General features: G+C 54.2%; 4 protein-coding genes across 5 annotated transcripts; 2 read left to right on the forward strand and 2 right to left on the reverse strand.

Annotated features, from left to right (window-relative positions):
• Nucleotide 1: 1 nt before the first annotated feature.
• On the reverse strand, nt 2–6,213 carry CTSA (cathepsin A). Its single transcript, XM_036244973.1, has 15 exons — nt 6,160–6,213; nt 5,777–5,964; nt 5,518–5,629; nt 5,236–5,286; nt 5,060–5,146; nt 4,667–4,822; nt 4,250–4,341; nt 3,804–3,888; nt 2,912–3,003; nt 2,754–2,832; nt 2,533–2,672; nt 1,624–1,699; nt 879–968; nt 603–707; nt 2–353 (listed from the first exon to the last, which is right to left on the reverse strand). The coding sequence occupies exons 1-15, from the start codon at nt 6,211–6,213 to the stop codon at nt 270–272; spliced, it is 1,491 nt and encodes a 496-aa protein (XP_036100866.1). The 3' UTR covers nt 2–269.
• Nucleotides 6,214–6,422: 209 nt separating this feature from the next.
• On the forward strand, nt 6,423–8,334 carry NEURL2 (neuralized E3 ubiquitin protein ligase 2). The gene is made up of 2 exons (XM_036245386.1): nt 6,423–7,323; nt 8,113–8,334. Exons 1-2 carry the CDS (start codon nt 6,582–6,584, stop codon nt 8,226–8,228), a joined length of 858 nt encoding a protein of 285 aa, XP_036101279.1. The 5' UTR covers nt 6,423–6,581; the 3' UTR covers nt 8,229–8,334.
• Nucleotides 8,335–10,044: 1,710 nt separating this feature from the next.
• On the forward strand, nt 10,045–11,163 carry SPATA25 (spermatogenesis associated 25). The gene is made up of 2 exons (XM_036245871.1): nt 10,045–10,133; nt 10,513–11,163. The coding sequence occupies exons 1-2, from the start codon at nt 10,079–10,081 to the stop codon at nt 11,142–11,144; spliced, it is 687 nt and encodes a 228-aa protein (XP_036101764.1). The 5' UTR covers nt 10,045–10,078; the 3' UTR covers nt 11,145–11,163.
• Nucleotides 11,164–12,382: 1,219 nt separating this feature from the next.
• On the reverse strand, nt 12,383–14,946 carry ZSWIM1 (zinc finger SWIM-type containing 1). 2 transcript variants are annotated; one of them, XM_036245367.1, is made up of 2 exons: nt 14,816–14,946; nt 12,383–13,995 (listed from the first exon to the last, which is right to left on the reverse strand). In XM_036245367.1, exon 2 carries the CDS (start codon nt 13,848–13,850, stop codon nt 12,480–12,482), a length of 1,371 nt encoding a protein of 456 aa, XP_036101260.1. In that variant the 5' UTR covers nt 13,851–13,995; nt 14,816–14,946; the 3' UTR covers nt 12,383–12,479. The 2 variants fall into 2 exon arrangements, with proteins under 2 accessions (XP_036101260.1, XP_036101261.1); XM_036245368.1 differs by having other exon boundaries at nt 14,809–14,946.
• Between the last annotated feature and the right edge of the window lie 470 nt (nt 14,947–15,416).

Raw genomic sequence — 15,416 nt, forward strand, 5'->3', positions numbered from 1 at the left:
GTTTAAGCTGTACCCAATTTAATTCCATAATCACACTCAGTCCATCAATTACAATCCGTCCAGCCTCCCAGTGGGCTGTCCTGAGCTCGATTGTGTTCCTGGGGTGGTATCAGTGCATTAAGGGCATTCATTAAGCAGGGAGGGGGCCTGGCCCTCCCCCAGTCAGGCGTAAAGTGCTAACTCCTCCACTTCTGCTTGAGGAGGACCTCCCTTTAGCAGGAGAGGCTGGGAGGGGCTGGCCAGGCAGTAGGGGCTCGCCCCTGTGGTCATCAGTATGGCTGTTTATTCAGGAAGCGGGAGAACATGGTGAGGGCAGCCTGGGGCTTGTCGGTGGGGACCATGTGTCCAGCGCCCTGAGGAACAAAGCTCTGTGAGAGTCCCTTCCTGTAGCGTCCCTGCCCCTGGGGCTTCCTTCATCCCATGGATCCCCCAGCCAATGACCTTCCTCCTCCCACAACCCTGCCCCAAACCTCCCATTCTTCCACCCCACCATTCCCCGCACTCCCTGGCCTGCTGCAAACTCGCCCTTACAGGGGCCACGTGGTGACCCAGCACAAAAGGAAACGGAAGGACAGTGGGTCTGCCCGTGCCCCTGGCCCTACCTTGATGGTAAGAAAGGCGATGTGGGAGAACTCCTTCACGAAGCCAGCGATCTGCTCCCCACTGTCCCCGTAGTTCACTAACCAGGGCCGGCGCTGTACTTCCACCTGCCCCACCAGCAAAGACTCAGCAGCCTGCAGCCCCCATCGTCCCTGCTCACAGACACCGAGCCTCGAGGCCTCGGGGGCTGGGAAGCCCTCCCGGTTTGCCCTGTCTGCCAGGCATGCTCAACCTACCCAAGCACTAGCCTCACCCTGGAGCCATGGTCCCTGCCTCACCTTCTGGTTGAGGGAATCCACAAACCACTCATCCCCCAGGAAATTGCAGGCCATGTCCACGTCGCCATTGTAGAGCAGGATCCGGTATTTCTGGAGCAGAGCAGGGGAAAGTGGGAGGTCTAGAACAAGCCCAGGCCTCAGTGCTTACCAGGTTCAAGCCCAACCCCGAAGGGAATTCAAGAGGCCCAGCTAAACAGCATGGACCAGGCAATGCTTGTTTTCTGACTGCTTTGCTATGTGTCCAGTGCTCTATAAATGCTTTACCTACGAAGATAGATACTCTTATTAATCCCATTTTACAGACAGGGAAACCAAGTCAAGATATGTGAGGAACTTGCACAGGGTCGCATGGTTAGTAGAGAAACTTGCACCCAGGCAATCTGACCCAGAGCCCATGCTCTAACCACTGTGCTATAGACCTGGTCCTAACCTGGCTCTGCTAGTGTCTCCTAGGTGACCTTGGACAAGACCCTCCCTGAACCCAGACCTCCATTTGCTTACTTGTAACACAATCTGACTAGCTCCTCGAAGTCTCCTTAGCTAATGCAGACCCCTCAACCTCCTACGGCAGAGCAGCATGGGGTTGGGCCAAAGCTAGGTTCAAATCCCAACCCTCCCAACTACAGGACCTCAGGCAAGTGACTTCATCCCTTGGAGTTTCAGCTTCCCCTGTCCCCCCTGCCTAGCCACACTGCTCCAGGGTCCCGGGGCTGCTGGTGGACCCTGCTGTGCTGCCCCAACTCACCTGCGGGGCGAGCAGCTTAAGGTACTGGGAGTGCATGCTTTGGTAGAGGCGGCGGTACTGTATATTCACAAGGAAGCTGCAGGAGCGCGTGCGCAGGCCGCGGGAAGGCCAGGGCGGGGGAGAAGAAAAGTCAACAGGTCAGACCTCCTCTCCTATCCCCAAGCTCCAGGCTAGGAGGCAGACAGCTGGGACACAGTCCCCTTCTTGGGCATGCCACCTCTCTGGACTGACTTGGATTGGGGAGGGGGCGCTGGGATTCGGAGGTGCTCGGCCCACTCCCATTTAGAAATGCATAAGGACACTGGTTGTTCCAATGACTGGGATGCAGCGGTAGTTTAGAGCATACTGGCTCTTGGGGGTGAGAACCACAGCATGTGACAACAGTAGGGCATGGGCACAGACCATTCCAAAAAGGACCTGAGTGGCCCCTGCTGGGCCGGTTGTCACCTTTTTACTTGCAGGGGGTCAAAGGAGAGCTGAGCCCCTAGGAATGGCATTGGAATGGGGGTGAGAGAGGGGAACTGGGAGCGTGTGTATTTACTAAATGCCATGGAATTAACAGATATTTTAATAACCATATGGCCACTTAAGAATGATCTGGCCAAAAAACAGAGGTTAAACATCCTCTAATGGTCCACGGGCCATATAAAGCCTGTGAAATCAATACCAGCTCACATCACACGCCTCAGCAGGTGAGCCTGACCAAATACAGCTGGCTAATGTTTAAGTTGGCCATTTTGAATGGCCCTCGAATGAAGTTATGAATATCCAAATGGCCCTTGGCAGAAAAAGTTTCCCCACCCATGCTGTAAAAAACTCACTGTGGCCCAAGTGCCAAAAGATCCCTGGGAACTTTTCTGATGCCCACAGCCTGCCAACCCCCGGCCACAAGCGGCCACGGAAGCTCACTTGCACATGTCCCAGCCGGGCAGCTGCTCGGGGATGTGGAGGGCCTTCCGCACAAAAGGGTTGTTGAGGTAGGTGGAGGTGGCTGTGGTGTTGGTGCAGGGGGGGTCCATGTGCACCTTATCCCCAGAACGCAGCAGTGCCTGAGGGGCACAGACAGTCAGGGTCTTTGCTTCCCTGCCCCGCCCCTCCCCACCGGGGAGGAAGCCCAGGCCCTTGCACACCTGATGCCACGCCCGCTTGATTGGCAGCCGAGTGAAGATGTTGCCCAAATCCTGGACCGTGATAGTATCCTTCTCATACCTGCATGAAGTGGGGGGATGGGTGCTTGAGCCTCCAGGTGGGGCTGTGGTTGGCTCAATGGGCACCCAGCAGCACCTACCTTACATGGCCTGGTACCCCCCCAGCACAAGGGGCATAGAGGTTGTAGATGTTGAGGCCAGAGTTGCCCACGATACGGGACACTTCCTGGAGCTGCAATGATACACCGAGCCACCATGCTTTACAAAACACTGGCCTCCCTATGACATCACCAACTTGTCCCAAGATTTAGCGCTTTCCTGCTTCATCTTGTCATTAGGGCAAGTCCTTCCCCTAGTTTTCTCTTTCTAATCCTTATCCGAGGACATTTTTCTATTTATCTTCAGATAGAGTGGGAGAGAGGGAGAGGGAGAGAGAAACATCGATGTGAGAGAGACACATCAACTGGTTGCCACCTGCACGACCCCAACCAGGGCTGGGGATGAACCACAACTGAGGTACATGCCCTTGATTGGAATTGAACCCACGACTCTTTGGTGTACGGGCCAACACTCTAACCTCTGAGCCAAACTGGCCAGGGCCGCCTATTTTTTTCACGTGAAGGGAAACTGAGGCTCAGTGGAAGGAATCTGCCAGACCTAGATCCAAATCCTAGTGCTTCTATTTCCTAGCACTGTGACTTCAACATTCTTAGCCTCAGTTTCCTCATCTGGAAAATATGGATACTATGATCTCCCTTGAAGGAAAACTGGAAGATTAGATGATACACGGACACAGTTCAGCAGTCCTGGCCCGGGGCAGAGGGTCGATAAGAGAACGCCTTTCCCCTCCCAGGGGTTACAGGACTGGCCCAGAAAGTCACGTGAGCAGTGGTGGGATAGCATCCTCATTCACGTGTCCCAGAGAACACCAAACTACTGAGGGATGCGGGATAGGACAACAGTAGGGGGTGGGGGCAGGGAGTTTCACAACTGGGGGTCCCAGGGGTGACACCAGTGGGGGCAGAACCTTACACTGTTCACACATTCTGGGTCTTTGTTGTCGTAGAAGTTACACTTGTTTTGAGAGCAGCAGTGGGTCTGGAGGGAAGACCAGAGCCTGTAGCAGATCAGATGAAAGCGCTTAGAGACTCACGGTGGGCAGACAAGGCGAGACCCGAACCCCACCTTCTCCTTCCAACCTCCGTCACAACCTGAGCCCAGGGGAGGAATAAATCACAGGGTGTGGTATGTAGGCCCCCAACCTAGCTGCCACTGGGCCATCCTGCCATGCCTCCTTTGCCCTTTAAATTCTAATTTCTAGTCTTTGGCCTTTTAACATCAAACCCGTCTAGCAACCCCAGCCCCAACTTCTGCTCATAGACCAGGGTAGGGCTCAGGATATTACGTGCCTAGAGTATAGATTTGATATCTAGTGACCTGTCCCACCCTGAAGATTGCCCACTTGCCCTCTCCCATACCTGTTCCCCAGAAGGCCATGGTAGTAGGCGAAATAGACAAGAGAGTTGTCGTTCTGCTCATAGGAGGAGAGTCCATTGCCCACGGCCAGCCCCTGTGAAACAGCCAGGGCATCCAGCTCAGTGGGAGGGTGGGGAGAAGGAACCTCCCTTAACCTACACCCAGACTTTCAGCAATAGGGAAACTGAAACCCGGGGTGGTTTGTGGGGGTGTGTGGGTGGAGGAGGTCAGAAAGCAGAGAGAATTGGCAGCCTGACAGGTGAGTTTCCTCTCATGGGTGGCACAGGAGCAGAGAGAAGCCAGCTTGTGGATGTCATGAAGGAGTTTGGGTTGGATGGGGAAGTTGATCTGTTTTACCTCCCTGACCACAAAGCTATGACCGCAAGCTGCCTCCCTTCCCCCCTGCAGCCGTCCTGCACCTGAAGGTTCATGCTGGGGTCCTGCATGACCAACACAGCCAGGGTGGGGATGTAGATGCCGGCATAGCTCTCTCCCGTCAGGAAAAGCTCATTGCCCTTGTACTCCGGGAAGAGGCGGAAGAAGTCTTGAAGAGCCTCAAAATTACTCTGGGCGACCTGGGGGCAGCAGGATGGAGGGGATCTGGATACTTTGGTATCTGAGCTGGAAAGAATCTCCAGACAATGACACCAAAACACCCTCTTTGTGCAAGAGGAAGTGGCTTGATAGTGGTAAGACCACACAGCACAGCATGTAACAGCCAAAAATATACCCCAAAGCCATGGCTTTTCCCCCGTGTCATGCCACTTGTAGAGAACTGGGGAGGCTGGGGCATGGGCAGGTGCAGGACTCACCTCGGTGTCATTGGTTGCATAAGACTTGTCATTGGAGTAGGAGAAGCCCACTCCAGCTGGGGACTCGAGGTACAACACGTTGGCAATCTAGAGGGGGGAGGAATTGAGCTAAAGAGGGCTCCACACCCCATCCCAGTGCCCAGACATCCCCACAGGACCCACGGCACCGTCTATACCAGGTTCCAGGAATAGGGGTTGTACTCCAGGGTGACACCATCTGGCTGGACCTAAGGAGCAGAGACACGGCTGATTAAGTCCCAGGTGTCAACTGGGTGGCGGGAAAGGGCCACCGTGTACAGATAAAGCCAATGGTACAGATAAAGAAACTAAGGCTCAGAAAAGGGGCCTGTTTTTGGAAAAAAGACGAAAGTCCTTTTCTCCCTCTTCCCCAGCCTTTTCCTTTGGGAACTGTCCCCTCCCTCCCCTTTTCCTGGGTTCGAGAGCTGCCTTCCGCTCACCAGGAAGGGGCCGTGCTCGGTGAGGAAGCCATCTAGGGAGCTGCAGCCTGGCCCTCCGTTGAGCCAAAGCACCAGAGGGCTGCTCTTGGGATCCTTCTGGGACTCCACAAACCTGAGAGGGGTGTCAGGCCTGGGTGGGTGCGGGTGGAGGGGCCTCTTCCCGCCCTCCCGGCTCCCAGGCTCCCTGGGGGTCTTCAGGAGGCCCCACCCCCACCCCGCAGCCCCCTCCCCGCCCGCCCTGGGAGGGAGAGCCGCGGACCAGTAGTGGAGATGCTTGGAGTCCGAGCCTCTGAGGTAGCCGGAGTACTGGCGGAAAGACGGCTGCTTGGCCACCCCGGGCAGACACTGGATCTCGTCCTGAGCGGGGGCTGCCTCAGCTCGAGGCGACCAGAGCAGCAGCAGCAGCAGCAGCGGGAAGAACGGCGGCGACAGCGCGGCCCGGACCATCTGCCGACGAAGTGGGCGCCGGCTGTTGACTGGCTCCCTGGCTGCGTGCAGCCGTCCCCGGGGGGAGCTGGCGGCGCTCCCGCCAGGAAGTCCCCAGCCCGGGCCCAGCTCCCAGCTCCCAGCGCCGAGCCCCCTCCGCCCGCCCGCGCGCAGCCGGGGCTCCCGGATCCCTTCCAGCCTCCGCGGCCCCCTCACCTCTGCTCCCCCGCGGCCCGGCTCTCCGGGAGCGGCTGGGCGGCGGGAAGTCATGTGTGCGCCGAGTCACGTGTGCTCGGGCGTCACGTGACAGGCGGTCTCAGGCCTCTCTGCGGTGTCTGCTGACCCGGGGATGGAGGAGGCGGGGGCGGCGGTCTACGCCCAGTCAGGGTCCGCAGCCGCGCGGGCCACGTCCCAGGTGCCCGGGACAGATGACTCAGGTGTGGACGGCCTGGACCCCCAGCCTCCCGGGGACTCTGGCCTAGGCGAGATGGCTGAGCAAACGGCACTAGGACCCCCCGGACAAAGCCTAGGAGAAGGGAGTGGGGGGAAATACCCTACATGGTGCCCTGGCGGTCACCTTCCGAGATAGCTGCCCAAAATAGTCCCCGGCACCCACTGGCCTGCCTCCTGGCGGGGAGATGGCTGCTGTCTCCGACCCCGTGGAATTGGGTGCGTCCTTTGGACCCGCGCGCCCCGAGCCCCCTCCCACCCGCTTCCACCGGGTGCACGGTGCCAACATCCGCGTGGACCCCTCAGGGACAAGGGCAACACGCGTGGAGAGCTTCGCTCACGGCGTGTGCTTCAGTCGCGAGCCGCTGGCCCCGGGCCAGATATTCCTGGTCGAGATCGAGGAGAAAGAGTTGGGTTGGTGCGGCCACCTGCGCCTCGGCCTGACAGCGCTAGACCCCGCCAGTCTGGTGCCCGTGCCCGAGTTTTCGCTGCCTGACTTGGTCGGCCTCGGGCACACTTGGGTCTTCGCCATCACGCGCCACCACAACCGCGTGCCCCCGGAGGGCCGCCAGGCGGCAGAGGCAGCGGCCCCCAGCCGACCCCCAGCCCTCCTGGTGGAGCCGTATCTGTGCATTGAGCAGTTTCGCATCCCCCGCGACCGCCTGGTGGGCCGCAGTCGGCCTGGGCTCTACAGCCACCTCTTAGACCAGCTCTATGAGCTGAACGTGCTGCCTCCGACCGCGCGCCGCAGCCGCCTGGGCGTTCTCTTCTGCCCACGCCCGGATGGCACAGCCGACATGCATATCATCATCAACGGCGAGGACATGGGCCCCAGCGCCCGGGGGCTGCCAGCTACCCAGCCCCTCTACGCAGTGGTGGACGTGTTTGCCTCCACCAAGAGCGTGCGCCTGGTCCAGCTTGAATATGGCTGTAGGTATCCCACCTCCTGGGTAGCGCCCCCTCCAGGCCCAGTGTAGAGACCCGAACTTGCTAGGCTCCCAAGCCAACTAGCAAGGCCTTGGTCTGTGCAGTATTAACCTAGAAGTTGGGGGATCTGACCTCAAATTCTGCCCGTTTCTGATCTTGGATAAGTCGCTCCCTGGTTCTGGGCCTTAGTTACACTTCTTGGCTGTGAATGATTAGGATGACCTCCAAGTTCCTTTCTGGCTTTGATAATATTTTCTGTATTAACCTAGGACAGGGATTCTAAATTGATTTCAGATTCTGGGTCTCTTTGAGAATCGTGTGCTCTTTGGTTAAACAAGTACTCCTAGATTCGGGCATACCAGTTCAAAGGCATCAGATTCCAGATTGAGAACCTGATCCTGAGGTCTGGTTCGTTATAGCCTTGGTAAACCCTTTATTTAGACGTCTGGTCACATTTTATGTATTCCGTGAACTGGAACCCACTCTATGCCAGGCCTGTGCTGGAGGCTGGGGTTGCACAGCTAAATCAGACACTACCCTAGCCCCCAGAAGCTGCTACGTGAGGGGGAAGGGAGGGTGCTGAGTGTTATAATAGAAATAGGGCTGCAGCACCGTGAAAGAGGTGCTCATCTCAAACATACATAAAGTCCCATGAGTCACGGGGACATAGAGAGGAAAAGGGAATTGCTCAAGTTAATGACAAATGGGGCACCAAGACCTAGATCTTTAGGGACTCAGTCTTAGACCCCCCCCTTCCAGTTCAGATTGCCTTTGACCATCTTCTTCCCATAGTGCCGTCCTTGCAGACCCTGTGCCGCCTAGTGATCCAGAGGAGTGTGGTACATCGTTTGGCCATTGATGGGCTCCACCTGCCCAAAGGACTTAAGGATTTCTGCAAGTATGAGTGAAGGCCTGCAGCCACCCTGGAGCAGGGTCCAGAAGCGTGCCCTGGTTCCAGAGCTGGGCCATACTGCTGTCAGCCAGGACCAGAAATAAACATAGTCAATGCTGACACTGATCATTAGAGGGTCTCCCTGCCCCTGAAACCTGTGAGGAGCACTTCTTTTAGAACCCCCGTGGGTTATCAGGTCCGAGCAAGAGAGAGCATTTTATTTAATTTTTAAAAATTCATGTATTGATTTTTTAGAGAGAGAGAAACATCAATTCATTGTTGCATCTATTTTTTTTTTTTTTTAATACTCACCAGAGGATATTTTTCTATTTATCCTCAGATGGGGGGGAGGGGAGAGAGAAACATTGATGTGAGAGAGACACATTGACTAGTTACCCTGACCAGCGCTGGGGACAAACCTCAACCAAGGTATGTGCCCTTGACTGGAACCGAACCTGTGACCTGCGGGCCAACGCTCTAACTGCTGAGCCAAGCTGAGCCAAACCGGCCAGGGCTGTTGCACCTATTTATGTACCCACTGGTTGATTCCTGTATGTGCCCTGAATGGGGATCAAACCCACAGCTGTGGTGTATTGGGATGACTCTCTAATCAACTGAGCTACCCAGCCAGGGGAAGAGAGAGATTTTGACTTTTTTTTTTTTAGAGAAACATTAATTGGTTGTCTCTCACATGTGCCCCAACTGGATATTGAACCCAAAACCCAGATATTGCCCTGACCGGGAATTGAACCCACCACCTTTTGGTACACGGGATAACGCTCCAGCCAACTGAGCCACACTGGCCAGGGCAAGAGAGAGCACTTTAGACATCACTGAGACCAGTGGTTCCTAGCCTGGCTACTCATCCAAGTTATAGACTGTCTCCACAGATTCTTTAAAACAAAATTTTTTTTTCTTTATTGATTTTAGAGAGAGAGGAAGGGAGAGGGAGAGAGAGATGGAAACATCGATGAGAGAGAACATCGATTGGCTGCCTCCTGCATGCCCCCCACTGGGGATCGGGCCCACAACCTGGGCATGTGTCCTGACCGGGAATCGAACTGGCGACCTCTTGGTGCATGGGTTGATGCTCTCAATCAGAGCCACATCGGCCGGGCTCCACAGATTCTTAGTAGATTTTTTAGAGGTTTAGGCCTAGACATTGTTTTTTTAAAAGCTCCCCTGGAGGTTCTAATATACAGCCAGAATTGAGAAGTATTTCCCTAGAACGAAGGTCTCAACTTTGGCACATACTATAACCACTTGAACTCTGAAAAATACTGATAACTGGGGCTGACCCTAGAATTCGGCTTCAGTTGGTCTTGGATGAGGCTGGACATCAGGATTTCTAAAAGTTCCCAAGGGAAACTAATGTGCAGCCTGGTGTGAGAACCAGTGCCCTAGGCCAACTATTTCATTTCGTAGATGGGAAACTGAAGCTGTGAGGTCACACAGCAAATGAATGGATGTAGAGTATCCTCTCACACTACAGGCACAAAGCACTGGACTCTGTTGTTGGTATCACTGATCATCTGCTTCCATACAAATGGTCTCATTTACTTCTCATAACTTCTGGTGAGGTAGTGGACAGTTATTACCCCCACTTTATGGATGAGGATATCAAGGAACGAAACCGTCCGGGTGACTCACCCAAGGTAGAGGCAAGAAACTAGAATACCCAGCCTGGTGTGCTCTTTTTACCCCATCCCATTGTCTTGTAGAGGTTCTAGAATGAACGGGTCAATGCTATGAGGTGGGTTCCAGGTGTAGGTGGGAGGGACTATGAGGTGATATTCTAGAAGGGTGGAGAGGGTAGGAGAGGAGGCAGATGACTATTCCCCTACAAACAGGGGCTTCGGAGTAGCCATGTCCTATTTCATGTCTCCACAAAATCATCTAGGTCTTCTGCCTTCTGGCCAAGGTGAGAGAGGGGCTCTTAGAAATGGAGTGGGTACCACAACTTCCCCTGAGAACTTGCTTCCTGGCTCTGGGGAGGTGGAGGTTCTGCTGAGCACTTTGGGGTTGGCCCTTGAGTCAGTTCTTTTCAAAGAAAAGCCATTCCCAAAATGCTTGCCAATAGCTACCCACTTGCTCACTCATTCATTCAACAAACACTTCTCCATCACTTTGTGTTGGGGCCTGGGGGTGTGGATGTGAGTAAAACCTAGTTCCCAACCACCAGACAACCCTCTTAGGCTAGTCTTAATAGCTCCTGTTCCCAGTGCTCTGCTCCTAGGCCCTGCCCCTCAGGGCCTCCTCCTCACAGACAGTAACAGTCCATCTCATTCCTGTCTCTGCAGGTGAGACTGCTGCTAGAGGCTCATCTCTTGGCTCCCATAGTCCTGTAGAGCCAGTGGTGGTGGCCTCTGGTGGACGGGGCCAACTGAACCAGAAAGCCGAGCAGGTGGTACCTGCTGCCCAGGCCTGGGGCCCAACCCTGGCGGTGCCGGAAGCCAGGGGCTGCCCCGGGGGCCCTAGCTGGGAGACACTGCGGCAGGAGGAGTACGGCCAGTACTGCCACAAGTTCCCCCAGGTGAAGCAGCCGGAGAGCTTGGGCTGGGAGGATGGCTGCTCCAGAAGCAGAGCTCCCCACCTGGGAAGCTCCAGCAGGCCTGGGCCTCTGCTACTGTGTGGGCTGTCACCAGGCGTTGTGCCGATGCCCCCGGAGGCAGAGGGGAAGGAGGCCGGCTCCCAGCCTGACATCTGCATCCTTACCCTGGCCATGATGATTGCTGGCATTCCCACCGTGCCCGTCCCAGGCCTTCAGGAAGAGGACCTGATCCGGGCGGCTCAAGCTTTCATGATGGCGCATCCGGAGCCAGAGGGGGCTGTAGAGGGCGTGCACTGGGGACAGGCGCATGCCCGTGCAGCCTCTGGGCAGATGCCCCTAGTGAGATCCAGGAGGGGCCAGCCTCCTGGTTCCTGCTTGTAGCTAATGAAATAGCATCAGACACATAGGGTGGTTTCTCCGTATGGTTTTTGGGCAGACAGGGCTGAGGGTGCCTGTGACGGGTGCGGATAAGTTGGTTGTTTGAACCACTCTGATGAATACCAGCCCTTCATCGGGGCCCAGACTCCAGGAAGTTTCTCCAGATACCACTAAGACAGGTCTTGTCAGAATAATTACAATGAAAATAACCTGGTGACCTCTAGGCCCCTGAGGTAGGGGACCCTGCTTGGAGAGTGGATGCTTCCTTTGTATTGTTTTGGGACTTGATCAGCATTTCTTATACAAAGTCCTAAGCAGTGCTCTTGCCTTACTTTTCCCAGCTTGCTAAGGGCAGATGATGAGGTCACAGGCAAGGAAGGGAAATTAACACTTATCTGACACCCACTGGGCATCAAGCCCATTATATGCCCTCTCCTTTCATCTTACCAGTGCTGTGAGGATCTGTTTCTATAGGTGAACAAATTGGGCTTAGAGAGGTGATTTGCTTTAAGTCCCATAGCCAGTAAAAGGCAGACCAGGCCTCAAAAGTCAGGCAGGTAAGGAACAAGGATTTGTATGTAGTATCGGACTCCAAAGTCTCTATTCTTTTTTCTTTTAATCCTCACCCGAGGATATTTTTCTATTTATCTTCAGACAGAGTGGGAGGAAGAGAGAGAAACATCAACTGGTTGCCTCCCGCAAGACCCCAACCAGGACCGGGAATGAACCGCAACCAAGGTACATGCCCTTAGCTGGAATTGAACCCGAGACTCATTGGTCCACAGGCCGACGCTCTACTGCTGAGACCAACTGGCCAGGGCAAAGTCTCTATTCTTTCCATGACATTTCCTAGAGTGCCTTCCACAAGATAAAGAACTAAAGAGTGCCAGAACAAACAACATTCAACTTTAATGACCTCAGGATGGGGTGGTGGGTGGGGGGGTAAGAAGGCTGGGAACCTCGCTGAACCAGCTCCTCTGAGGGTCCTCTTCCCTGTGAGTCAGGTGAGTTATCTCATGACTGGGAAACTGTTACCCCAGACTTTGACCTCCGATCACTATCTATACCTCTTATTTTAGAGCAGGGGTCACCTGTTTTTATACCTTTTGAAAAGATTGTAAAAAGACTCCAAAAACCAAGGACATACAACAGACTGTATATGGCCAACAAAGCCTACAATATTTACTGTCAGGCCCCAAAGGTTTGCTGGTTCCTGTCTTAGGGAACTAGCCATATTGTAGGTAGCAGGGTCCATGGAAATACAACAGTGTGAGTGTGTGTGTAGGGGAGGATGTGAGTGTGTACCTGTGTATGAGCATCTCTCGGCACCAAGGGTAATCACAGTTGGACCTGCTCATAAGGGCCGATCCAGCTGTCAGCCAGTTCCCGCAGGGTGCTGTACCGCCGTTCAAACTCCTCCTGGCTGCAGTGTTGCAAGAGCTGACCCACCTCCTCAGTGAGGAGAGCCACAGCCAAGTGCTTATCCAGGGTCTCATTCCACTTGCTGCACAGGATGTCGTCTAGACTAGCAGCACAGCCTGCCGTCCACTGAGGCAGCAGCATATCAGACTGGAGCACCTGGCAGCGGGCACTGAGCATGGCTAGGATGTGGCGGCAGGGCAGGTGGAAGGCCTGGTTAAAGTAACAGCTGCAGCTGGCAGGGGGCTGGGGCTGCACTCTATGGGTGTCTTCCAGGATCTGTATGTTCACCTTTTCTGAGCCAGAGCCAATGAGTTGCACGGATTTCTGGACCACGGCAAGCTCACCCAGGCAGAGTTGGGCTGCTGGCCCCGTGCAGATAGTATGAAGAGAGTGCTGGATGCAGGCTTCCACCAACTGTTCTACTTTGGGGCCTTGGGGGCTGACATCCGAGGAGGCATGATTGCTCTGGGTACTCAGACCCAGGCTGAAGCTTGCCTTGTCTCCAGAGTTCTGCTGCATGTATCGGAGCAGGGAGGTCATGCCTTGTTCCACAGATGGGGTGGTGCCAAAGAACTGGCTGAGGATGCGCGTGGTGACCTCCAGGCCCTGGAAGTAGCGGCTGCTCTCGGCTCGGCTTCTCCAACGGTGGGCCAGCCAGATGCGGTCATTGAGCAGCCAGTACGAATGGAGCTTGGGCAGCTGGTCCGGGGGGATGCAGTTGCTCAAGAGTGTATACAACTTCCTTAGGTTTCCAGCGGTGGCCGAGCACATTGTGCTCTGCAGGGAGGTCAGGAGCACCTGCTCCACAGGCGGTTGGAGGGAAAGTTGATAGAACTTGCCCTGGAGGAACTTACAGATGTGGAAGGCTGAGAGCAGGACCTCAGCTGCAGGGAACTCCATTGCTAGGGTAGGCAGAGGGAGGAAGTAGGGATCCACCAGGATAGTACAGACTCTCTCCCAGGCTGGGTTAAACTTCTTGAACACCTGGAACATCTGGGTCAGGCCTTCAGCATCCTCCTTGGCAGGAATGGCAAAGTAGACTGCCCGGGCAAGATGACCCTCCAGCTGCACCCGAGGGCCGTCCACCAGGAAGGTATATAACACCTTGCCTGTTGGGTTATAGGTCCGGTGGATAAATAAGATCTCAGGGAAATGGGCAAAGATGCCTTGCATAAAGTAGCTCTGATAGTTGAGGGTATCTAATTTGGCAGTCTTGCTAACCTGGTACAGCAGCATAGGTGGGCTTGGGTCCTCAATGAGGAGTTCATTCAGCATTGTCAGGGCCATGGGGGAGAGGGGAGCTGTCCAAATGCCAAGGTCAAAATACTTCTATGCAAGGCTGATGTACAGGAGGCTCTCAGTCTCTCAAGCTCCAACTAAGTTGAGGCTTGAGAATGGATTGTATTTCCCAGATCTTGTTCCAAAGAGGGGCCTATGGAAAGGAACAGAGGTTTAAGGAGATAGTAGGGGGCTGGCTCTTCAATTATTCATACCGCCAATATTTATTGAACATTCACTGTGTATCAGCACTGTTCTGGGGGAGATAATACAATAAATGTAAACAGATAAACAAGGATATATCAGATAAGGAAGGTTACAAAGACCACAATACTGGTGTAACAGAAAATAAACTGCCGAGGGAGGGAAACTTTAGCTAAGGTGGTCAGGGAAGTCCTCTCTGGGGGAAGGGAAGATGACATTGGGGCTGAGACCTAACTGATAAACCAGCCATTTGGTTCCATAAGATCTAAATGGGTGTGAAGGCTAGTGCTGCATGTAGTCTTTTTTTTTTTTTTAAAGAAAATAGCATTTCACATATTTGTACAGCACTTTATATATACAAATTACTTCTTGGCATCCATTCTTTCATTTAGTCCAGGCGTATTCAAGAGAACTGCAATTGCCCCAAACTTGCTGTGTGATCTTGGGTAAATCAGTGACACCCTCTGAGCCTCCATCTCCTCAGCCATAAAACAGGGCTAACAAACATGCATAGCTTCTCCTGCTGCTATGTAAATCCCTCTATGAACCGCAAACTTCTAGTCAAATGTGTCCTCTCTTTGCCCCCAAAGCAGGTTACTGTCCCCATTTTACAGATGGGAAACTGAGGCTCAAAGAGGTTAAGTGACTTGCCAACATTATTCTGTAAGTAGCTGGACACTGACTCTTTGGCTCGAGATCCTGACTGCTTTTCAAAGTACCTGAGGTTCAAAAACCAGGGACAGAGAAAGATGCGGCCTCTGACCTCTCACCTCTAGCCCGGGTGGGAGGATGCTGATGTCAGACGATTTCATACAGAGTCCGCCGGAGCCAGAAGAGACGTCAGCTCCCTACCCTCTTGGGAGCTGTGTCAGGGCTGACCATAACCGTCAGTTGCCTTACATCTCCACCCCTTCCAAAATCCCTCAACCACAGCCTGGCTCTGTCGCCATTTCTCCCTATTTGACCCAGTCTCTGGCTCTGACTGACTTCTAGGCTCACCAACCACGGCACCAGCTTCCCTTGACTCGGGCCAATGGCCTGAAGAGCTCACGTTAGGTCTTTCTTGCTCAGACCAATGGTAGCCCAGCGACTCGTGGGCGGTACCGTCACCAATGGTTACGAGGGGCTCGGCTGGCGGTAACCAATGAAAACCTGAAGACGCTCGTATCCTGGCGAGTCTGAGCCTGAGCTGGGAACTCTGGAACCTCTTATCTGTAGAGACGACTGGAAGGGCGTGTTACTGTGGAAACTCAGCTGCAGAAAATGAAATGGAATAAATAGCAGTGTTTCATGAATTTTTCTTTTCCTAGTCAAATTCCAGAGGCCCAGGGGATAGGAAAGGGTGCAGATGTAATTGAACCGAGTCTCCTA

The sequence above is a fragment of the Molossus molossus genome, unplaced genomic scaffold, assembly GCF_014108415.1.
Source record: "Molossus molossus isolate mMolMol1 unplaced genomic scaffold, mMolMol1.p scaffold_m16_p_6, whole genome shotgun sequence".
NCBI classification, from domain to species: Eukaryota; Metazoa; Chordata; class Mammalia; order Chiroptera; family Molossidae; genus Molossus; species Molossus molossus.

Excerpts from the sequence above, each read along its gene's own strand:
- CTSA (XM_036244973.1), bottom strand. The coding sequence starts at position 6,213 with ATGACTTCCCGCCGCCCAGCCGCTCCCGGAGAGCCGGGCCGCGGGGGA. Across the intron at positions 4,823-5,059 it reads ATGCAACCAATGACACCGAG|GTCGCCCAGAGTAATTTTGA; the intron begins GTGAGTCCTGCA and ends TGCTGCCCCCAG. Across the intron at positions 2,833-2,911 it reads GGGGTACCAGGCCATGTAAG|GTATGAGAAGGATACTATCA; the intron begins GTAGGTGCTGCT and ends CACTTCATGCAG.
- NEURL2 (XM_036245386.1), top strand. The coding sequence starts at position 6,582 with ATGGCTGCTGTCTCCGACCCCGTGGAATTGGGTGCGTCCTTTGGACCC. Across the intron at positions 7,324-8,112 it reads GGTCCAGCTTGAATATGGCT|TGCCGTCCTTGCAGACCCTG; the intron begins GTAGGTATCCCA and ends TTCTTCCCATAG.
- SPATA25 (XM_036245871.1), top strand. The coding sequence starts at position 10,079 with ATGTCCTATTTCATGTCTCCACAAAATCATCTAGGTCTTCTGCCTTCT. Across the intron at positions 10,134-10,512 it reads TCTTCTGCCTTCTGGCCAAG|GTGAGACTGCTGCTAGAGGC; the intron begins GTGAGAGAGGGG and ends CTGTCTCTGCAG.
- ZSWIM1 (XM_036245367.1), bottom strand. The coding sequence starts at position 13,850 with ATGGCCCTGACAATGCTGAATGAACTCCTCATTGAGGACCCAAGCCCA.